Source organism: Bos mutus, chromosome 9, assembly GCF_027580195.1.
Source record: "Bos mutus isolate GX-2022 chromosome 9, NWIPB_WYAK_1.1, whole genome shotgun sequence".
In the NCBI taxonomy this organism is placed as follows: Eukaryota; Metazoa; Chordata; class Mammalia; order Artiodactyla; family Bovidae; genus Bos; species Bos mutus.
This window is the reverse complement of record NC_091625.1, coordinates 14,910,908-14,935,120: the sequence shown is the minus strand read 5'-3', so window position 1 is coordinate 14,935,120 and position 24,213 is coordinate 14,910,908. Positions and strand designations below refer to the sequence as shown.

At 37.9% G+C, this 24,213-nt stretch overlaps 1 protein-coding gene across 2 annotated transcripts in view; it reads left to right on the top strand.

The window, feature by feature from the left end:
• Nucleotides 1–21,025, top strand: part of TMEM30A (transmembrane protein 30A) — a 45,788-nt gene extending 24,763 nt beyond the window's left edge. The window contains exons 2-7 of one of the 2 annotated variants that reach the window (XM_005902813.3): nucleotides 850–957; nucleotides 6,198–6,305; nucleotides 13,422–13,509; nucleotides 14,521–14,664; nucleotides 15,298–15,504; nucleotides 18,373–21,025. In XM_005902813.3, the coding sequence (XP_005902875.2) occupies nucleotides 850–957; nucleotides 6,198–6,305; nucleotides 13,422–13,509; nucleotides 14,521–14,664; nucleotides 15,298–15,504; nucleotides 18,373–18,566 (849 nt within the window). In that variant the 3' untranslated portion in view covers nucleotides 18,567–21,025. The remainder of the gene's footprint in view (nucleotides 1–849; nucleotides 958–6,197; nucleotides 6,306–13,421; nucleotides 13,510–14,520; nucleotides 14,665–15,297; nucleotides 15,505–18,372) is intronic. The other variant, XM_070376208.1, reaches the window with a different exon arrangement.
• Nucleotides 21,026–24,213: the final 3,188 nt, after the last annotated feature.

Genomic DNA, 24,213 nt, shown 5'->3' with positions numbered 1-24,213 from the left:
ACTGTGAAGAAAGCTGAGTGCCGAAGAATTGATGCTTTTGAACTGTGGTGTTGGAGAAGACTCTTGAGAGTCCCTTGGACTGCAAGGAGATCCAACCAGTCCATTCTGAAGGAGATCAGCCCTGGGATTTCTTTGGAAGGAATGATGCTAAAGCTGAAACTCCCGTACTTTGGCCACTTCATGTGAAGAGTTGACTCATTGGAAAAGACTGTGATGCTGGGAGGGATTGGGGGCAGGAGGAGAAGGGGACGACAGAGGATGAGATGGCTGGATGGCATCACAGACTCAATGGACGTGAGTCTGGGTGAACTCCAGGAGTTGGTGATGGACAGGGAGGCCTGGTGTGCTTCGATTCATGGGGTTGCAAAGAGTTGGACATGACTGAGTGACTGAACTGAACTGAACTGAACCAGGAACCCAGGACAGAGATAAAGCAGATTCTTAATTATCCAACACCAGGTTTTAAAAATGGTAGCCCTTGAGAAACCTGATAGTTTTTTGTTTGCTTTATTTAATTTGAAAATATGCCATGGAAAGCTGAAATGACAGAAAAGTTGTTTAGACTTTATAGCTATTTAAAAGTTAATACATCATGCAGTTTGAATTTTGTATTTATGATTTTTGCATAAATGTGTTTCTTTGTGAAAAAGGAGAGATGAGCCAGTAGGATAACATAGGACCCTTTCCAGTTTTTACAGGCTCACACTGTCTAATAGATGACCTTATAAAAAGATCTTTTTCTGGACTGTGGTTGTTCTCTCAGACTCATTTTTCCATCTGATAGCAGATTATTTCAGAGTGTATTCACTTTCTCCAAGGAGTATACTTAGTTATATTTTTCTCTTGCAGATCGATTATACCGGAACAGATCCTTCCAGTCCCTGTAATAAATGTTTGTCTCCAAATGTTACACCTTGTGTTTGTACCATTAACTTCACACTGGAACAGTCATTTGAGGTCTGTATTCTAAGTAATGTCTTAGAAAACCCATGCTTTAAAATATATTGATATTAATTTTTTTTTACTAGTTATATTCTTGTTGAGATGTAGCTTTAATTTATTGAGAGTCAGTACACTTTTGAGGAAGATTATTTTGTTTAGTTAGCAAATTATGCTGTCTGATTATTAAATGCATTAATAGTTTATTCTAGTTAGTACTTTATAAGCAAAATTTGAAACCTGTTTCTGGAAAATTTTATAACTGTACAAATCACTTTTGTATCAATCTACATATGTTTGTATTTAAAAAATTATTGCTCAAACTGTTTTGACTACTTTTAATACCAACAGTTTTTACTTTAGAAAATACTAATTCACACATTTAATTGCATCATTTTTTAATCAGATCTGATGCTTTAACCCTTAACATAAGTGCAAACACTTAGTAAAACCTTATTGACAAGCAGTTAGAAAACTCTCCACAAGGTATGAGGTATGTGTGTGTGTGTGTGCACGCACACGTGTGGTCTGCGTGCCTTTTGCATTCACACTTAGCTGTCATTCTTGGAAACTGAGCCAGATGGTGAAGGACACACAGATTCAGAGTAGTCATGGCTAGACGAATTTATGCTCTCCTTTACCTGGAAATTCAAATTTAAAAAGTATTGTTTTATTCTTCAGGGAGCAAAACTACTTTAATACAGGCCAATTTTTTGGACTTTTGTAGCTATGCTTTAGATTTTCTTAAAGGTACTGAAGACTTTTGAAGTCCCTCGTAGATGGTTGCCATCTAGTGGTTATGGATGCTCTTGCACTGAGATAATGGACAATAAAGCTCTCTTTTTAAAAATTATAAAAATAAATTAGGGAGAAGACAGGAATTTAATTATTTTGTTTTAGCAGAAACAGCATAAATGTGTGGATGTGACTGGTGATAGTAGCAAGGTCCAATGCTGTAAAGAGCAATATTGCATAGGAACCTGGAATGTCAGGTCCATGAATCAAGGCAAATTGAAAGTGGTCAAACAAGTCGACATTCTAGGAATCAGCGAACTGAAATGGACTGGAATGGGTGAATTTAACTCAGATGACCATTATATCTACTACTGCGGGCAGGAATCCCTCAGAAGAAATGGAGTGGCCATCGTGGTCAACAGAAGAGTCCGAAATGCAGTACTTGGATGCAATCTCAAAAACGACAGAATAATCTCTGTTCGTTTCCAAGGCAAACCATTCAATATCACAGTAATCCAAGTCTATGCCCCAACTGGTAATGCTGAAGAAGCTGAAGTTGAACGGTTCTATGAAGACCTACAAGACCTTTAGAACTAACACCCAAAAAAGATGTCCTTTTCATTATAGGGGACTGGAATGCAAAAGTAGGAAGTCAAGAAACACCTGGAGTAACAGGCAAATTTGGCCTTGGAATACGGAATGAAGCCGGGCAAAGACTAATAGAGTTATGCCAAGAAAATGCACTGGTCATAACAAACACCCTCTTCCAACAACACAAGAGAGGACTCTATACATGGACATCACCAGATGGTCAACACCGAAATCAGACTGATTATATTCTTTGCAGCCAAAGATGGAAAAGCTCTATACAGTCAACAAAAACAGGATCGGGAGCTGACTGTGGCTCAGACCATGAACTCCTTATTACCAAATTCAGACTGAAATTGAAGAAAGTAGGGAAAACCAGTAGACCATTCAGGTATGACCTAAATCAAATCCCTTATGATTGTATAGTGGAAGTGAGAAGTAGATTTAAGGGCCTGCATCTGATAGATAGAGTGCCTGATGAACTATGGAATGAGGTTCGTGACATTATACAGGAAACAGGGACCAAGACCATTCCCATAGAAAAGAAATGCAAAAAAGCAAAATGGCTGTCTGGGGAGACCTTACAAATAGCTGTGAAAAGAAGAGAAGTGAAAAGCAAAGGAGAAAAGGAAAGATATAAACATCTGAATGCAGAGTTCCAAAGAATAGCAAGAAGAGATAAAAAAGCCTTCTTCAGTGATCAATGCAAAGAAATAGAGGGAAACAACAGAATGGGAAAGACTAGGGATCTCTTCAAGAAAATCAGAGATACCAAAGGAACATTTCATGCAAAGATGAGCTCGATAAAGGACAGAAATGGTATGGACCTAACAGAAGCAGAAGAGATTAAGAAGAGGTGGCAAGAATACACAGAAGAACTGTACAAAAAAGATCTTCACAACCCAGATAATCATAATGGTGTGATCACTGACCTAGAGCCAGACATCCTGGAATGTGAAGTCAAGTGGATCTTAGAAAGCATCACTATGAACAAAGCTAGTGGAGGTGATGGAATTCCAGTTGAGCTATTCCAAATCCTGAAAGATGATGCTGTGAAAGTGCTGCACTCCATATGCCAGCAAATTTGGAAAACTCAGCAGTGGCCACAGGACTTGAAAAGGTCAGTTTTCATTCCAATCCCAAAGAAAGGCAATGCCAAAGAATGCTCAGACTACCGCACAATTGCACTCATCTCACATGCTAGTAAAGTAATGCTCAAAATTCTCCAAGCCAGGCTTCAGCAATATGTGAACCGTGAACTTCCTGATGTTCAAGCTGGTTTTAGAAAAGGCAAAGGAACCAGAGATCAAATTGCCAACAGCCACTGGATCATAGAAAAAGCAAGAGAGTTCCAGAAAAACATCTATTTCTGCTTTATTGACTATGCCAAAGCCTTTGACTGTGTGGATCACAGTAAACTGTGGAAAATTCTGAAGGAGATGGGAATACCAGACCACCTGATCTGCCTCTTGAGAAATTTGTATGCAAGTCAGGAAGCAACAGTTAGAAGTGGACATGGAACAACAGACTGGTTCCAAATAGGAAAAGGAGTTCATCAAGGCTGTATATTGTCACCCTGTTTATTTAACTTATATGCAGAGTACACCATGAGAAATGCTAGACTGGAAGAAACACAAACTGGAATCAAGATTGCCGGGAGAAATATCAATAACGTCAGATATGCAGATGACACCACCCTTATGGCAGAAAGTAAAGAGGGAATTCTAAAGCCTCTTGATGAAAGTGAAAGTGGAGAGTGAAAAAGTTGGCTTAAAGCTCAACATTCAGAAAACGAAGATCATGGCATCTGGTCCCATCACTTCATGGGAAATAGATGGGGAAACAGTGGAAGCAGTGTCAGACTTTATTTTTCTGGGCTGAAAAATCACTACAGATGGTGACTGCAGCCATGAAATTAAAAGACGCTTACTCCTTGGAAGGAAAGTTATGACCAACCTAGATAGCATATTCAAAAGCAGAGACATTACTTTGCCAACAAAGGTCCGTCTAGTCAAGGCTCTGGTTTTTCCTGTGGTCATGTATGGATGTGAGAGTTGGACTGTGAAGAAGGCTGAGTGCCGAAGAATTGATGCTTTTGAACTGTGGTGTTGGAGAAGACTCTTGAGAGTCCCTTGGACTGCAAGGAGATCCAACCAGTCCATTCTGAAGGAGATCAGCCCTGGGATTTCTTTGGAAGGACTGATGCTAAAGTTGAAACTCCAGTACTTTGGGCACCTCATGCAAAGAGTTGACTCATTGGAAAAGACTCTGATGCTGGGAGGGATTGGGGGCAGGAGGAGAAGGGGACGACAGAGGATGAGATGGCTGGATGGCATCACTGACTCAATGGACGAGTCTCAGTGAACTCCGGGAGTTGGTGATGGACAAGGCGGCCTGGCGTGCTGCGATTCATGAGGTTGCAAAGAGTCGGACACGACTGAGCAACTGCTCTGATCTGAAAACATCAGAAAAGTTTGATTTTTTTTAATGTGATAGACAAGCTATAAAGATGCACTGCTGCTACTGCTGCTAAGTCGCTTCAGTCGTGTCCAACTCTGTGTGACCCTGTAGACGGCAGCCCGCCAGGCTCCGCTGTCCTGGGATTCTCCAGGCAAGGATACTGGAGTGGGTTGCCATTTCCTCCTCCAATGCATAAGTGGAAAGTGAAAGTGAAGTCGCTCAGTCATGTCCGACTCTCAGCGACCCCATGGACTGCAGCCCACCAGGCTCCTCCGTCCATGGGATTTTCCAGGCAAGAGTACTGGAGTTGGGGTGCCTTTGCCTTCTTCAAAGATGCATTAAGTTCTGCTTTTGTCAAAACAGGCAGAATTAAAGACATGGAAGAGACTTACAATGATTTGGAAGCTCTATTAGTGTCCTCTCCCATTCAGAAACACTTAGGGTTTCAGAACTTTTTTCCACAAAGGTGATTGTCCTCAGATTCACTTTTTTGTGGGTTCTGTGTTCTTTCACAAGCCCAAATTTGAATTGGACTAAAACCTTTTCAGAGAACAGAAATCAGCCAAGAAAATAAATGAATAAATAAAAAAAAGGTTTATATGTAAATATTTTATTTATATAGTCTGAAAAAATTGGCATACTTGACATTCAAAAATCAAGCCTTGAATAAATGATTGTGTATATGAAAACAGCAAATCAGATAAAGCAAAATGTTATTGAAATCCTTTTTCTTTTCTGAATTCCTTTTAATCAAGGATGGATTACAGATTGTAGAAGTAGCAATGAGAAAGGAGAAAATAGCTAATGTTTTTGCCACCTCCAAAATTCTTAGTCATTTAAGATGACTACATGGCATCTTCTAAATAATTATAGTGTATATAGGTTACTCTTCTTTCCTAGGATTTTTCCAAGTTGACTCCATTGCATACATTAAAGTATTTTGCTTGATTATTATAAAATGACTTATCTTTATAATTATAAATTCATTCATTATTAATATTACATAGTATCCTGTTGAAGAATGTACTATGTCCCAATTCAGGTTCAACATTTATTTTGAGCAATAAATGAAAGCTTGACAATTATATCTTTGAAAAGTTGATGCTAGTTGGGTAAAGACCAATCTGAATTACAGAAAAAATTTTTAAAAGTTATTTATAGATTTTAATTGGAAGATAATTACTTTGCAATTTAAAATTGAAAGTAGATCAAACTAGGCTAATAGATTTCATGAGAGCTTTTCTATTTGTTTGTTTTAACGTAAATAGATATCTTTGAGGTCTTTCAGGGTATTTCAGAGTTTACTCTTGGATGTTTTGGAGCATGCTTTCTTTATTTCCAGTTCTGGCAGAATTCACCCCAGTACCTGTTTTAAGTTATCAATGTTCTGAACTAGTCCAAATTACATAGTTTTTATGTATGCATGAAACTTTATACTTAATAGTTTTATATGAACATTTTTTCCCTTTCTCTAGGGCAATGTATTTATGTATTATGGACTGTCTAATTTCTATCAAAACCATCGTCGCTATGTGAAATCGCGAGATGATGGTCAGCTAAATGGAGATCCTAGTGCTTTGCTTGTAAGTAAAGTGATAGAACATGAAACTGGTGTTTTAATGACTAAGAACATGTGATAATTGTGTTCTCTCATTTCAGTGAGATCTGGCAATTCTCATTTCAATAAGAAATGATAGATATTAAAATGTTAAATGAAATTAAAATATTGCTTGTCATTTTTCCTTTGTTCAGTGAGTGTTTTAGTTAAAATTTTTTTCTCTGGAATTTGGACAGATTCATGATTTCTTGCAGCCAGAGGATGCGTTACTACCTGCTTGTTTCTCATAGTATCGAGATTTTTGCTTTGTTAACTCCCTGGCCTCAGCTATAAAGAAGCTGCCTGCTAATGCAGGAGACACCCGTTCCACCTCCTGGGTTGGGAAGATCTCCTTGAGAAGGAAATGGCAACCCACTCAAGTATTCTTGCCTGGGAAATCCCATGGGTAGAAGAGTCTTAGTTTAGTTCAGTTGTTCAGTCGTGTCTGACTTTTTGCAACCCAATAGACTGTAACACACCAAGCTTCCCTATCCATCACCAACTCCCAGAGCTTGCTCAAACTCATGTCCATTGAGTCGGTGATGCCATCCAACCACCTCTCCTCTGTCGTCCACATCTCCTCCTGCCCTCAATCTTTCCCAGCATCGGGGTCTTTTCCAGTGAGTCAGTTCTTCCCATCAGGTGGCCAGAGTATTGGAGTTTTAGCTTCAGAATCAGCCCTTTCAATGAATACTCAGGACTGATTTCCTTTAGGATGGACTGGTTGGATCTCCTTGCAGTCCAAGGGACTCTCAAGAGTCTTCTCCAACACTGCAGTTCAAAAGCATCAATTTTTGTGCACTCAGCTTTCTTTATATTCCAACTCTCACATGCATACATGACTACTGGAAAAACCATAGCTTTGACTAGACAGACCTTTGTTGGCAAAGGTAATGTCTCTGCTTTTTAATATGCTGTCTAGGTTAGTCATAGGTTTCCTTCCAAGGAAAGCTCTGCCTTTTAATTTCATGGCTGCAGTCACCATCTGCAGTGATTTTGGAGCCCCCAAAATAAAGTCTGTCACTATTTCCATTGTTTCCCTATCTCTTTGCCATGAAGTAATGGGACCGGATGCCATGATCTTCGTTTTCTGAATGTTGAGCTTTAAGCCAACTTTTTCACTCTCCTCTTTCACTTTCATCAAGAGGCTCTTTAGTTCTTCACTTTCTGCCTTAAGAGTGGTGTCATCTGCGTGTCTGAGGTTATTGATATTTCTCCTGGAAGTCTTGATTCCAGCTTGTGCTTTGTCCAGCCCAGCATATCACATGATATACTCTTCATGTAAGTTAAATAAGCAGGGTGACAATATACAGACTTGATGTACTCCTTTCCCCTTTTGGAACCAGTCTGTTGATCCATGTCTGGTTCTAACTGTTACTTCTTGGCCTGCATACAGATTTCTCAGGAGGCAGGTAAGGTGGTCTGGTATTCCCATCTATTTAAGAATTTTTTGACAGTTTATTGTGATCCACACAGTCAAAGACTTTGGCTTAGTCAATAAACCAGAAGTAGATATTTTTCTGGAACTCTCATGCCTTTTCAGTGATCCAGCAGATGCTGGCAATTTGATCTCTGGTTCCTCTGCCTTTTCTGAATCCAGCTTAAACATCTGGAAGATCACAGTTTATGTACTGTTGAAGCCTGGCTTGGAGAATTTTGAGCATTACTTTACTAGGGTATGAGATGAGTGCAGTTGTGCAGTGTTTTGAACATTCTTCGCCATTGCCTTTCTTTGGGATTGAAATGAAAACTAACCTTTTCCAGTCCTGTGGCCACTGCTGAGTTTTCCAAATTTGCTGGCATATTGAGTGCAACACTTTCACAACATCATCTTTTACGATTTGAAATAGCTCAACTGGAATTCCATCATCTCCACTAGCTTTGTTCGTAGTGATGCTTCCTAAGGCCCACTTGACTTCGCATTCTAGGATGTCTGGCTCTAGGTGAGTGATCACACCATTGTGATTATAAGGGTCATGAAGATCTTTTTTGTACAGTTCTTCTGTGTATTCTTGCCACCTCTTCTTAATATCTTCTACTTCTGTTAGGTCCATACCATTTCTGTCCTTTATTGAGCCCATCTTTGCATGAAATGTTCCCTTGATATCTCTAATTTTTTCTAAGATATCTCTAGTCTTTCCTGTTCTATTGTTTTCCTCTATTTCTTTGCATTGATCACTGAAGAAGGCTTTCTTATCTCTCCTTGCTATTCTTTGGAACTCTGCATTCAGATGGGTATATCTTTCCTTTTCTCCTATGCCTTTAGCTTCTCTTATTTTCTCAGCTATCTGTAAGGCCTTCTCAGACAACTGTTTTGCCTTTTTGCATTTCTTTTTCTTGGGGACGGTCTTGATCACTGCCTCCTGTACAATGTCATGAACCTCCGTCCATAGTTCTTCAGGCACTCTGTCTATCAGATCTAATCCCTTGAATCTATTTGTCACTTCCACTGTATAATCGTAAGGGATTCTGGTCATACCTAAATGATCTAGTGGTTTTCCCTACTTTCTTCAATTTAAGTCTGAATTTGGCAATAAGGAGTTCATGATCTGAGCCACAGTCAGCTCGTGGTCTTGTTTTTGCTGACTGTATAGAGCTTCTCCATCTTTGGCTGCAAAGAATATAATCAGTCTGATATCGGTATTGACCATCTGATAATGTCCATGTGTAGAGTCTCCTCTTGTGTTGTTCGAAGAGGGTGTTTGCTATGACCAGTGCGTTCTCATCTCAGAACTCTGTTAGCCTTTGCCCTGCTTCATATTGTACTCCAAGGCCAAATTTGCCTGTTACTCCAGGTATCTCTGACTTCCTACTTTTGCATTCCAGTCCCCTGTAATGAAAAGAACATCTTTTTTGGGTGTTAGTTCTAGAAGGTCTTGTAGGTCTTCATAGAACCGTTCAACTTCAGCTTCTTCAGCATTACTGTTTGGGGCATAGACTTGGTTTACTGTGATATTAAATGGTTTGTCTTGGAAACAAACAGAGATCATTCTGTCATTTTTGAGATTGTACCCAAGAACTGCATTTTAGACTTAAAAGAGCCTGGTGGGCTACAGTCCATGGGGTTGTAAAGAGTTGGACATGACTTAGCGACTAGATAACAAAAGCGACAGTCAGTTTGTAATGGAATTTTGATGGATGTAGCATTCTGGGAATATAATTTGTTCTGTTTGGGTTTATTCATTATTATTATACTGGGTAGGAATATGTAAATAAACTACTTTTAATTTCTGAGATTGTTTTAAAATCAAACATGTATGCTCTTTGTTTTTTACCCTGCTGCTGCTAAGTCACTTCAGTCGTTTCCAACTCTGTGTGACCCCATAGACGGCAGCCCACCAGGCTCCCCCATCCCTGGGATTCTCCAAGCAAGAACACCGGAGTGGGTTGCCATTTCCTTTTACCCTGTGGGACACCTAAGTACTAAAATCCAAAGGGTGGGTTACTGAAAAACTGTCTGAGGAGCTTTTTGAAAATCGAGAGTCCAGAATTCTAAGTCTTTCATGTCTACGTCTACAGGGTTGGAGCTCTAAAATGTCTGTTTTTAACAAGCTCCCCTTGTGATGCTCAGCCGGGTTTGGCAACCTGTGGACTAGGTGATCTTGGGTTCCTGACTGTTGTTCAGCTTTCCATAGTAGTGGTTGGTGCCAGGTATTTTATATTATTGCTGCCAGTGCAGCAAGCCTTAGGAGTCCCACAGTAATTTAAGGATCTCTTAAAACAGTGACTCTCTTAGAATGCAGTTTAGAACCATATTGGGACCAGAATGGTCCTGGTAAATGTGTAATTGCCCTTGGTTATCCTTCCCGGTTTTATTGCTATTTCCTGATGTTTGGGATCTTAAGAAATAATAAGTCTATTAAAGATTCCAGTTAGGTCTGTAATAGTTTGCAGTCCACGTGGGGGTTTATGTTGTTAGATCCACAAGTCCAGAGAAGGTGATGTTCCGTGAGACACACCAGGTACTCAGAATTTGTCGATTGGGATCATAGATTGGGTGTGTGTTGAAAGACCCAGAAGTGGTGGTTGATTTACAGTTCTTTTATGTAGATACACTCTTCACAGAGGGCAAAAGAAACTGAGATTCTTTTCTTCCAAACTTCAAGCAAAGTTTTTCAACTAAACTTAGGATTTTTTTCTGTAAAGGGCCAATAGTAAACATTTTCAGCTTTGCAGGTCATTCAGTCCATTGCAGCTACTCAGCTCTGCCATTGTAGAATGAAGGCAGCCATAGATAGTACTTAAGTGAATGGGTGTAGCTGTGTTCCAGTGAAGCTTTATTTACAAAAACAGGTCCTGGGCTGAATTTGGTCTGCAGGCTATCATTTATTGATCCCTGGACTAGACCAAAATATATGACTTAAGACCAGATGGCTCTCAAAAATTTTAAAGATGTTCAGAATAAACAGATTGAAGTCTAAGTTACTTAATATTGTATGTAAGGCCCTTCACAATCTGATGTCAGCCTACCACTCCGGCCTCTTTGGTTTTATATTCTGTCCTTAATGTACCTTTGGCTTGGCTGCCCTGGGCCATATACCAGTCCATTCTGAAGGAGATCAGCTCTGGGATTTCTTTGGAAGGAATGATGCTAAAGCTGAAACTCCAGTACTTTGGCCACCTCATGTGAAGAGTTGACACATTGGAAAAGACTCTGATGCTGGGAGGGATTGGGGGCAGGAGGAGAAGGGGACGACAGAGGATGAGATGGCTGGATGGCATCACTGACTATGTGGACGTGAGTCTCAGTGAACTCCGGGAGATGGTGATGGACACGGAGGCCTGGCGTGCTGCGATTCATGGGGTCGCAAAGAGTCGGACACGACTGAGCGACTGAACTGAACTGAACTACGCCTGGTGACACACGTAATCTGCCCATTTTGACATTTACATTTCATTTGTCTAGATTGTGGTTTTTACTCTTTTCCTGGAGGTCCCCTCATCTCAGGCCTGCTGTTTAGTGTCTCTGGATGCAAAATAACTTCTTTCTGTGTGTACTTCATTCATACTGTGTTCATACTTCATTTCATACTTTACTTAACACAGTCTCCCCATATCATCCACTCTCTGTCTTCCTTTCCAGGCCGTTCCAGCAGTTCTACGTAACTGCTAGAGTGATCTTTAAAAAAACATAAATACCATTTCTCTGCCTAAAATCTTTCAGTGGTTTGTTCACTCAGGATGATCTGAGCTATGCACGACTCTCCGGTCTTATCGTTTTCTTTATTGCCCATACTCTTAACTACATTCCCCCTTGACTTTCTCAGAGATACCAGGTTCTTTCTAAATGGCGTGTACTGTTCTCTTTGCTTCAGGCTCTCTTCTACATGTTCTTCACGTGGCTGTCTCCTACTTTCTTCAGGTCTTAACTTTGATGAGAAAGACTTCCCCGTATCATTTATTTACTTATCTTCTGTCTTCCCAACCATACTGCAAGCCCATGAGAGCAGGGAGCATGACTTTCTTTAATCACTGTGTACCAAGTACCTCTACAGTGCCTAACACATGAGAGGCATTTAATAAATATATATGGAATAAATATAGACACTTTTGTCATGGCTCTCATTTCATATTATAGTTGGTTGTGTTTGGGTTTGTTTCCCTTGTTACATTGTGAGCTGCTGAAAAGCAGAGACTTTTTTTTCTTTCATTTATCCCTTTCTAGCACCTTTCATGGTATGTGGTACATGTTAGGTACTCAGTAAATGGTTTTTCTAAGGCAGTTACTACAAGTATGTAACATTGCTTAGTTCAGTACCTGATGACTAGGTTGTGAATATTTCCTTTCTTTTAAACCTTCTTCAGTAATTTAGTAGCTAGAAGACAGTTCTTCAGGACTCAAGTCCACCCTCTCCTCTCTTTGCTGGTTTTCTAAATAAAGTTGCTATTCCACTCCCTCCCTTGCCCCCCAAGAGTTTAGTGGTTACAATATATATATGTCACACTGAGAGTTTATTTACCTTTTTTCCTTGAAATCACAGTTTTCATCAAAACAGTCAAATAATAATAGGCTAATTATATATTGTTTATCTTCATGGCCTTAGAATAATAACTTTATGAATGTAGATGGCATAGGGACTGAAAAGCTGAGAAGTCAAGTATTAAGGAGACTTTATGAGATTCCCTGCCACATTTCTTTAATCTTCTCCTGTCTTTTTCACTCCTGTAGTTCTTCTTCCAATGAGAATGTAGATATAAGACAACATTGGCGATAGTGGAATAGCCCTAGGATGCTAGGTTCTAGTTAATTTCAAACTGAGACTATCTTGCTTTGTTTATGTGTTTTGAGACATGGCCTAATGTGGCCTTGGAATTACAGAATAACTCAGACATATACCTCATGTTAGACTTGGTAGAATCTCTAGATTAACTACAAATTACATGTTTCCTTGAGATCTTCACTAGGGACTAAATCAAAACTGAATCTGGAGGACAGGTGTATTGCTGTTTGCCTTACCAACATGTTTGTTTTCTTTAACCTGGATGCACAATTTAGAGAAGACTGCTATATTCTGGGACTTCTTTTCCTTCCTTCTCTCCAGTCAGCCAACTCTCTTCCCTGCTCTCCCTTCCTTCTTTCCACAGGATTTAATTTGGGGATTTAACTCCAAACTACAGAATTTGAAATTATCTAGTTGAACATGTTCTTTTTGTAAGTCAGGCCCAGATAAATCAAGGGACTTGCCTGAAGTTACACAGTACATTAGTTGGAACTAGAAGCTCCAGTCTTACTTCCAGTTTAAGATTCCCTTCATTACGTTATAGCTGGATTGACAATAGATGGCTTCTTAATTTTTCTTGGGTCGAAAACTGTTTGTAGTTACGATTTCTGTGTTGGTATGAAGATGTTTTAAAATTTCTTTTTGACATGTATCTGTGTAACAAAATATGTGCAAATGTTAGAAAGCAATAATATTAAGGAATATATTTTGCATAGTTAAATGTGGTATTGTTTATAATCTGTCTCTAGTATAGACACTCTGTATGCATTGCAAATAAGAAATATGTAGGCATTGAATTTTTAATCAGTAACTAGGGCTAGCTGATAGTTCTCTCAGAGGCCTGGGTAATAATATCTCTCTTCTTTCCTTTTGAATATCAGAATCCCAGTAAGGAGTGTGAGCCTTATCGAAGAAATGAAGACAAACCAATTGCTCCTTGTGGGGCTATAGCCAACAGCATGTTTAATGGTATGATATAGAGATAAACAAAGATTATATATATTATGCTATAGTTAGGAATATTTGTATAATCTTACAGAGACAAGAATGGACTTAGCAACTGAACAGGAACATAAAATTGTAAAATTCAACAGCTTTAAGATAAATACATAATATTAGTTTTGCAGTGGGATATTGGAATGCTTTATGACTTTCTTTTGTGAATTCTTATATTTTAAGAATTTATGTCTCTGAGAAGAAAGAAGCAGAGACAGTCTGCTACTTCTGGTTTCACATATGATAAACTAACTTTGAATACTTATACCACTAAAAAGGGGCTACAGCACTGTCTGATATGAATATAATATGAACCATAAATGTGAGACATGTATATAATTTTAAGTTTTCTGATAGTCACATTAAAAACAATAAAACCAAGTTAAATTAACTTTAATAATATTTTATTAAACTCAGTATGCCCCAGATATTATCATTTCAGCATGTAAGTGATGTTCAGTATATAGTTATTAGTGAGATATTTTATATACTAATTTTTTATATAAAATCTTTGATGTATATTATATCCTTACAAAACATATTCATTTGGACAGGCATTAATTTCAAGAGCTCTGTAGCAATATAGCCAGGGATTACCATGTTGAACAGTGCAGATATAGAATTTGGTTAAGCTAGAAGCTATTTAGCAATGTGTGTTTTTTTTTTAAAGAATAGGAGAGGCAGATTTACCTTGCAACTTGTTTTATTTGTGTTAATATTAAAACATTTGACCTTACCACATACCAGCTAGCCATGTAGGAAAATGACTTGGAACTGTATTGAGGGAAGGCAAGTTCATCTAGGATCACAAAGTTACCATAGTTAATTCACATGTAAATAACCAAGAGCAGATGCACATCATGTGCCTGCTTTGTTAAAACTGCTTTGGGGAGCAAATACCAGATCCTCATTTCTCATGGAGTAAATCTGTTACTATGGATTTTCAGTAGATGTTTAGTAATATCTCTCTTTTCTTGTGTCCAGATACACTAGAATTGTTTCAGGTTGGCAATGCATCTGATCTTACGCCTATTCCTTTGAAAAAGAAAGGTATTGCTTGGTGGACAGATAAAAATGTAAAATTCAGAAATCCCCCTGGAACAGATCCCTTAGAAGAACGATTCAAAGGTAAAGTATTACTGTTATCGCTTAAAACATAATCTAGGTATTTTAATGAAATACCTAAAATTTTCTGTCTTCAGGAACTTAAAAAAGTTTATGGTTTTTTAAAAACAACTTTTCTTCATGTCAAGTTAGGGAAAATATGTAGCATTTTCTAACGTTTTAAAATTCTAAAGGAAACATATACTGTTCATCTTGAATTTCTCTGGTATTTTCTTATGTGTTTCAGCTATAATCTTTTAAAGTTGTAACAAAGTTTATTTTAAACAAGTATTTATTTAAAATTTATAAGTCCAAATTTTTTTTTTCTTTGCCTCCTTTATTCCATAATGTAATGTTTCTTACCATTACATCTTTGCATTAAGTCATCTGCCTTTTGGTACATACTCAGTAGCCTACTTTTAGTAATCTCTTGAGATATCAGTCAAATCTTTGTAATTATTTGTTAAGGTTTTATGTGAGGAATTGATTTCTCTTTAGATCTTAAGACTTAGAATATGACTATATTTCTATTTTTGCACATAGGGAAAATATTCATATTGTGTATCTTTGTTTTATCAGAGTATGACTTTTTATTGAAACTCTTAATAAAACAGAATATTTTGTCTCCCCATTCCACTCCCATCTCTCCTGTTTAAGGCACAACAAAGCCAGTAAACTGGGTTAAACCAGTTTACATGTTGGATTCTGACGAAGATAATAATGGCTTCATAAATGAGGATTTTATTGTTTGGATGCGTACTGCAGCATTACCTACTTTTCGTAAGTTATATCGTCTTATAGAGCGGAAAAATGATTTACATCCAACATTACCAGCTGGACGATACTATTTGAATATCACATACAGTATCCTTTTTTGGCCATGTACACAGATTCAAAGAATTTGAAAGGAGTATAGTCCAACTTTGTCTGTTATGTGGCATGCTACTTTGTACTTTAGTTTTGTTCACTGCATTTTTGTAAGAGTATGTGTATATGTATGAGAAAGTCTCTTTTAACTTGTTTCTTCCAGAAACATATTTAATTTTTATATACTTTGGACTAGAATTCAAGCATCTTATTTGGTGAAAAAGTGATCAGGGGTTCCCATATTACTTAGTAAATTATTTAAAATGTAGTGCTAGATTTATTAATAAGTTAGATATTTTTACAAGAGAGATTGTAATTGAGTTTAATACAAAGGCTAGTAAGTATACCTAGTGCTTAGCAAATAAGTATTGGTGGTAGTGGGCTGTTTCAATATTTTTTTTTTCAAAAATTTTTTTAGATATTAAAAATTAATGAATTTGTTACTTCATATCAACATAATTATTTATAATGATTCTTTTTACAGTACCAAAGCATTTTTATCATTAGCTGTATTGTTCTACCTTAATAATTTAGGCAGACTTTTAAGTGCTGATAAATACCATTTATTTCATCCTAACTCTATGTCAGTTATATTAAATACTCTGCATATATTATTTATTTCAAGCATTGTGAATCATCTCCATATTGTAGACAAGAATACAGGAACACAGAGCCTTTAAATAACTTATCTGAGATTACACAAGTAGTAGAAAAATTGGGGTTCGGAATCAAGCTGCTGACTCCAAAGGCTGTTGACTTTACCATCAACCACAACTGTAGGCTGCACCCCTGGCTGGTTCAATCAAGTAGTCAGACCTGTCCATATCAGCCTGGGTGCAGAGTCTTTCCTAAGCTAGAAATATTGGGCACTAACTTTTATTTAATCTCTAGCCCATTGCTTGTATATATCATGGATGAAAATAGCTCAGATATTAGCATTTAAATGTTTGCTGATGATCTTACATTTTTGATTTTTCATAACCCAAATTATGATTCATGGGGTCGCAAAGAGTCGGGCACGACTGAGCGACTGAACTGAACCCAAATTAGCTATAAATACATATTTTCAGTTTAGATTAATAAATTGTTGAATTAATAGACCTCATTTCAAAGTAAAGATCTATTTGGATCCTTAGTGGTTTGATTTTACACCTCAGCACACACCTGAGTGTGACCTGATAGTGACAGACTGAAAGTGTCCAAGTTTTTGAAACTCTGCCTACATAGCAGCAGTTTTAGACAAACAGACTAAATTTAGGTGCTGGTAGAGAGAATAATTGGAGAAGGAAATGGCAGCCCACTCCAGTGTTCTTGCCTGGAGGATCCCAGGGATGGCGGAGCCTGGTGGGCTGCCGTCTATGGGGTCACACAGAGTCGGACACGACTGAAGCGACTTAGCAGCAGCAGCAGAGAGAATAATCTTGAGGCTGTAGCCAAAGTAGAGGGCAGCCTGCAGCCTACAGCACAAGAAAGGGAAGGCTTTGGAGCACTCAGGGTTTCTTATGTTACGTTAAGTCACTTCAGTCATGTCCGACTCTCTGCGACCCCATAGACGGTAGCCTACCAGGCTCCCCCGTCCCTGGGATTCTCCAGGCAAGAACACTGGAGTGGGTTGCCATTTCCTTCTCCAATGCATGAAAGTGAAAAGTGAAAGTGAAGTCGCTCAGTCGTGTCCAACTCTTAGCCACCCCATGGACTGTAGCCTACTAGGCTCCTCCGTCCATGGGATTTTCCAGGCAAGAGTGCTGGAGTGGGGTGCCATTGCCTTCTCTGCAGGGTTTCTTAGTTGACAGATAATCTGCACCAAGAAAACTGTTAGGAGAAATGTAGTCTTTTGAAAATCAGTAAGACAGAAATGAGACCTGCAAAACATCAAGGGTTGATTATCAAAACTGGGTCTAAGGTGGGAACTAGATATTAGAATTAAGGTATAAGCCCCCTTTTTAGAGTTGGGATATTGAGAGACTAGCTTGGGTGATTTGATGCCACATCCCATAGAGTATTGGGTTAGTTAGAACTCATAATCATTCCTGGCTTGGGTTGTGATTGATTTAAGAACTAGTAGAGCTGAGCCTCCCATTGGAGTCACAGGGCCTGTCTTCCAGGCTGGGGAGCTACAGAAGCTGGAGAAACAGATGGGAACTCTCACACTTGACTCAAAAGATGCGTCTGAAGAAGTTGTGAACCTTTAGCTTAGGGACTTAGTTCTGTCTTCTTCTCTGCCCTAACTCTTGCCAGAATCCTGGAATTTGTCCATGGATGTAGCTCATCCAGTATGTTGATGTCCCATTTCTTCCTTCATTTCCACTCTGTTTTAGCCATTGACTCTGTCACACTGAGTTTTCTCATTGCTCCAAGTCCGCCATATAAAACTTCAGTGTCATGCTTTTTGTCTTGTGCTGCATCCTTCCACCTTCTCAGAACGACATTCTTGCTACACATGCGTTTTGAGCTCAGTGCTCAAAAAGTGCCCCAGTCCCTTCATTCTTCCTGTTTCTCCTGGTCTGTCAACCTCGTTTTCCTCTATGGGTTTCATTGCTATTTATCTGAAATATTTTTTTTCACATTACAGGCCTTTTACCCCTTCCTGTGTAATGAGAACAGAAATATCTGAGAAATGAGAAATTACATAACTCTTAAATTTAGTTGCTTTTGCTTGTAAACTATATTGGCTTCTACTACTAACAGTTTGTGAAATCAATCCTTTAGGGTAATAATTGTATAATTATTTTGTGATTTAGAACATTTGAGTAAGGTATCTATCATAGAATTATACCAATGAATTACAAGGAATTAAATGCCAACTTAAGTTATATTTTAAACACCAAGTAACAAGACATGGATGTCTTCCTATACAGTCTTCAGATTACCCTGTACATTCATTTGATGGACGGAAGCGGATGATCTTGAGCACCATTTCATGGATGGGAGGAAAAAATCCATTTTTGGGGATTGCTTACATCACTATTGGATCCATCTCCTTTCTTCTGGGAGTTGTACTGCTAGTAATTAATCATAAATATAGAAACAGTAGTAATACTGCTGACATTACCATTTAATTTTATATTCTGAAAACAAATTTACTGCATGTGCATCAAGGCCAGTCCTATTCAACCTAGCTTTCAAATGCCGATGTTCTGGTTAGTATGTCATTTTTGAAGTTGGCACATAACATTTTTTAAAAAGCAGTCTTTGTCTTCTGCTTCTTCCTTATGGATGACTTATGAAAATATATGACGGGTATAAAACAGATTAGCTATACTGATCATATCAACACTGTAACTGCTGAAATGGCATTATGATGTTTCTTTTTTGTTGGGACAGGCTGTGTGATGCATAGAGCCTCTTTCATGTGAAACGCGTCTGCTGCTTATATGTTTATGCTGTGTTGATGATAATATATTGACATATGATACTGTATATGTGTGCCTGTTGTGTGAAGAACAGGATTACAAGATGTATGAGTATAACGACTTGCTAACCTTTCAGGATCCAGAGTTACAAAAAGATGAAGACCAAATCTAAATAAAACACTTCATCATTTTCATGTGTCGTGTGTAAAGGCTTAAAGTACCATCTTTGTTGAGGTGATTCCTGTCTTCAGCTTATCCAGTACAATTGTCAAGCTTAGATTTGATTTCAAAGGACATGCTTAACCTGGCTAGCATAGGAATTAATGCTCGTGTCTGAAGAGGTCAGGTGGGTCTCAGGAGAATTTAAAATTCCACTTCCCATTTTGGCTAAGATGTTGCAGTCAGGAAACTCATCTTGCTGTTTTTACACGTGACCATTTCCCTTGAAGCTTACACTTCATCAGGGATCCAAGAATATAGGTGAGAGGGGAAAACTTCTTGGCAGACCTTGTCTTCTGTCTCAACTATAAACCAGGTATAAATGTTCAAAGGAGACTGTTTTCATTCTTGTGGTATTTAACATTCAGAAATTTGCTTCAGCATTGGAAATACCTCAAGCTGTTTTTAATTTGCAGGTAAGTGTTTTGACCTAAGTACTAATATTATATTTCTGAGATTTTAGAAAACAGTAACCTTTATTTCCTCTATATTTCAGTTTTTACATGTAGGTTAAATGTGGATGTGTACGGACATTCTCTTTAGTTATGGCACCAATTGTTTTGGTTGGTTTTTCTCAGACGTACTTTCAAAAGAAATTCTTTAAATTTCCTAATTAAATTCTGGAGATTTTGGAGTATGTACACGGTAAATTATAATATATATGCTTGAAGTTATTTTATTTTCTATTAACTGGAATTATTTTTAATATTCCTTCTTGAATAAATGCTGTAATTTGTTTGCTATGAAACTGATTCTTGAATGTAAACTTATTTTTTCACATGCATGAAATGTATGTCTTAATCAGAGGTGGCTTAATTGCATTGAAATGGCTGTTTTTTTTTAAACTAAAATAACTCATACGTTTGTATAGAAAAATGCCTGTTTGAATTAAGAGTTTGTAATGGTTTCCTTTGGTTATATGTTAAATCAAAAGGTCTGTGTATCAATTTTGACTACATTTTTTAAAAAATATAATGTAATGGTAATAGTAGAAATGTGCCACACTTAAGTTTTGTACAATATGAAATTCAGTTAAAAGAACTTGTGGTTCATACTTAACAGAATATTACTTGCATGAAGTACTTAATGTTTGGTTATCCTGAAGTTTCTGAGTGCATAGGGTATTCTTTGTGTAAAACTATGTTTTTGTCAGTCGTTCAGAATATGGTTATTTATTCTGATAATTGACCCTCTTGCACATGGCAGTGTATTTTCTGGGATATATCAGTAGGGGAGAGGGCTTCTGCCAGTATTTGCAGGTTGAGTTTGTGCTGTTTAAGAAGGACTGACTGCCATCCTGCATCTCTTTTTCTAACTGGGGGCCCAGGATTGCCACTACAGAAAACTCGAAGAGCCTCTCCAACCTTTTGTCATCTGTGGTGAAGATGGAATCTTAAAATATATTTGGAGTTTTATCTGTTTTTACAAATACATTGATGGCCTAAGTTCTCCCTTGTCTGCTGCCATTTGAGTTGTAAGGGATTCCTGTTGCTAAATACGAAGAATGTGGAACACTCATATGGCCTCTGTGACTGGGGGAAGGAAGGAAAACATTTCTTTCTTATGGGCTTTATGCTCACTTTTGGAAACACCAATGTCATACTCAGCTTTCAAAGAATCAGAATGCATTTTAAGACAACTAGGTTGAGTAGAAGGCATTGAAGAATACATTAACTTGCTGGAAATAATTGTGATATATGAAGTTCCCAATTGATGGAATTATTTAATATGTAAAGACTAAGAAATTTCTTTGAAATCATAAAGCAGTTTAAAAATAAATTGGTAAAAATAACTGTACTACCTAATAGAGAATTATTCAACCAAGAGAAGAGTCAAGTGACTATTATTTGTTTATTGGTTAGTAACAGTTTATTTGTAAGCTTGATTATATTGAAAGATAACTTACTGTTAGTATATTCTGTATTAATAAAAATGAAAAATATTAATTTTGCTATGTTTAAGTGTCTTGCTAAAATAACAGTGCCCCAGTATTGTTGTTAATATTTAGCTCTAAATTTTAGCCCAAGCTCAATGAGTCCAGGTTTTAACATTTCCATGCCTAGATTTGATTGCCATCTGTATGTGTATTAGTCACTCTAACAGCATTAATTGCAAGATATATCTACACTACTGAGCAGCATCTGTTCTCCTTAGGAAGTGGTCAGAGTATAACCTCAGTTATAGGCAGACAGGCTAGATTTGGTATTAGAGCAAGAGAAAATTTTGGTAAATAGAAAATGAAAAACTGGTAGGGAGACAAGGGCGATGAAAATAATGAAGAAGGTAGGGAGGGGGCATAAGAAATGAAAAGCCAGACTAGGAAAGAGGAGCAGCTGAGAGGTAGGCCTAATGGTTGCTGCTAAGCCTCTCATCTCCTGTCTTCATGGGAACACTGCCTTCGCGTTACTCTGTCATCCTGTGCTGGTTAAGCTGCAGAATTCTGTTCTTTGTGAACATGGCTATTTTGAGGGGAGGATGGAGGGAGTAAGGAAGTGCTGTTTCAAGGAGAATTTGATGCATAAATGTAGTATTTGGATAATCTAGCAAAGTGTATTAGAGCTGGTTTCTTGCCCATGCCCTTCAGTAAACATAAAAATTATATTTCCCCTAATGTCATTTGAAATTTCAGAATAAATATGTCTAAAATCGAGTCAGACCATGGTGACCTTATTTCCTTTTATATATCTAAAATTTATCAAACTAATGTACAGTTAAAAAAATATCTGAAGGCATTAAGATGAAAAACAGCAGTACCTGCTCCAGCTTTTCTAGAGGTGATCACTTTGATTTCAAAAGTTGTTACTTTTGGTATTTATCTTGGTGTATCTAAATAACATGCCTATTCTACTATTGCTTGATTTAATAACTTGAGACCTTATTGTCTTCTTGATGCTATTACTGACGATTTAGCTAACACACATATCTCCCCTTCTCCTACTATATAGTTATAATATTTAATAAACACATTAACTATTGTTTAATTATGACTTTAAAAATACTGTATACAGAAGAGCAAAGGAGAGCGCCAAGATTATACTTTGTACACTTTATTTTTCCCAGAATTAATAATCATTCTACTTTTCACCATTAACGTAACTTTCTGGAAGCCTGTCTTAAAATTTTTCTAGCTTTTCTGGCAGGTCCATCATGTTCTCATTGTTAGTCTTTTGATGGGTTTTGTCTCCAAATATCAGATAACCCGATTCCCTGTTTTTACTAGGAAGGTCTGTCCTGCAATCGTCCTTCTCTGCCAGTCTGTGCTGGTGATTTTTTGGTGAGCTACACAGCTATTACTCCATGCTCTCATTGCGCCCTCCTGTGCTGGATCTGCTGGGGCCTAATTTACTCTCTTGTTTACTGGAGCTATTTTCAGTTTTTATGTAGGTGAATTTCCTCCCATTTCTGGCTAGTCTGAGCAATCTATTGTGTATGAGTGGACCCCAAAAACTTATTGAAAGCTCTTTGTTTGTGGGCTAGTGCTTGGCCAGTGATGGCCTCCCCAGCATAGTGCTACTCAGAACTGCCGCTTATGATAAAATGCTTAGACAAGTAATAAATGGTTGGCAGGTCAGCAACTGTAGGTAGATTGAATTTTGAGAAGTGCTGCATTAGGGAATGACTGTCAGGGAACCAGTCCTTTGGCTGGAGGCCTTTTCTGTGGGACTGTTCAGTTTTTCTAGGGATGAATTCTCTAGTCTTCTGCAAAAGGAAGGGTTGAAAGAGGATCTGTCTCTTACTGCTCTGAACTTTCTGCTTCTTCTGCCTTGTCCTCCCCCTCAGTTTCTGTTTCCACTTCACATACTTCTGCTATACCTGTCCCTTTGTATATGCTGTCCACCTAGTTGTCTCCCATTACTTTTTCCAGATAAAAATTCTCTTGTCTTCTGCCTGTGGGAGACATGACGGAGGTGAGAGGTGGTATTTGTCAAGAGGCAGAGGGGTGGAGATGTTGGGGATCGGACCATTCTGTTGTATACAGTTTTCAGCTACTCATTTCAGGCCGGTCCCTTGACTCCACTCTGCTGTAAGTTCTCCTTTCAAGTCTGAGCTTCTCCGGGGTTTTGGAGCCCATCAACATGCTTCTCAGTGGTATCCGTCCCCTTGCAGTCCCTTTAGATGCTGGCTCCCTCTGTCTTGCTCAGCCATATTCCATCTCCTTTCTGTTTTCCAGAATTCTGTTGAAATTGATTTCTGTTATTGTCTCCTTTTTACTCTCCATCATTTTAGGCTGTATTTTTTTAAATATTCTTTAGACTGTCATACAATAATCATTACTTTTTGTTCTTGTACAGTTTTGTGAATTTTAACACATGTATAGATTTGTGTAACCATCTTGGAATACAGAGCAGTACCACAATCCTGTCTCCTTTCTACTGTACAGCGTTATAGTCACCCTTTCTTCCACCCATGAACCCAGGCAACCACTGATCTTTTTTCCACCCCCATAGTTTTGTCTCCTGAAATGTCATAAATGTATTCATATGTAACCTTTTGAAGCTTGCTTATTTTATTCAGCATAATGCCTTTGAGATTCATCTAAGGTGATATATCTAAAAATACCTCTTTCAATTCCTTTTCTTTCATTTTATTGGAGTGACAGACTTCTGGGACCAATCCACTATCTTAAACTGGAACCACCTGGAAGTACATTTTGGTGATTTTATTGTGTTTTTAAATTAATGTGAGCTTATCTGTACTTCACAGGCTTTTCTATGAAACGGTGATGTGGAAGAAGACTAAACTCACCGTACACCACTTTTACTGTGAAGACTGATATGCCGCTTTCTGCATTTCTTGTCCTTTGTTGACAAGAAACGCAGAAAAAAATAGCTTTACAAGTACATGTCAAATAACAGTTGAATCAGTGGGCTAAAATAATCCCTGGGTTGTATTGTCTTCCCTTTTTCACAACAAAGCTTGTAAAAGGGAAATTATATTTTAATACTGTCTTCAGCTAGCCTTTCGCTTCACTATTGCACTGTGGCCTCTTCACTATCTGCATCTGAAAGATCCTATAGAATAATACAGTTTTTAGAATCAGGCTGACCTGGCTCTTAAATATATAAACTGTATCTTCAGATAATTTAATCTAAATCATTGACTTATCATTTCCTTGCCAGTAAAATGGGGATTT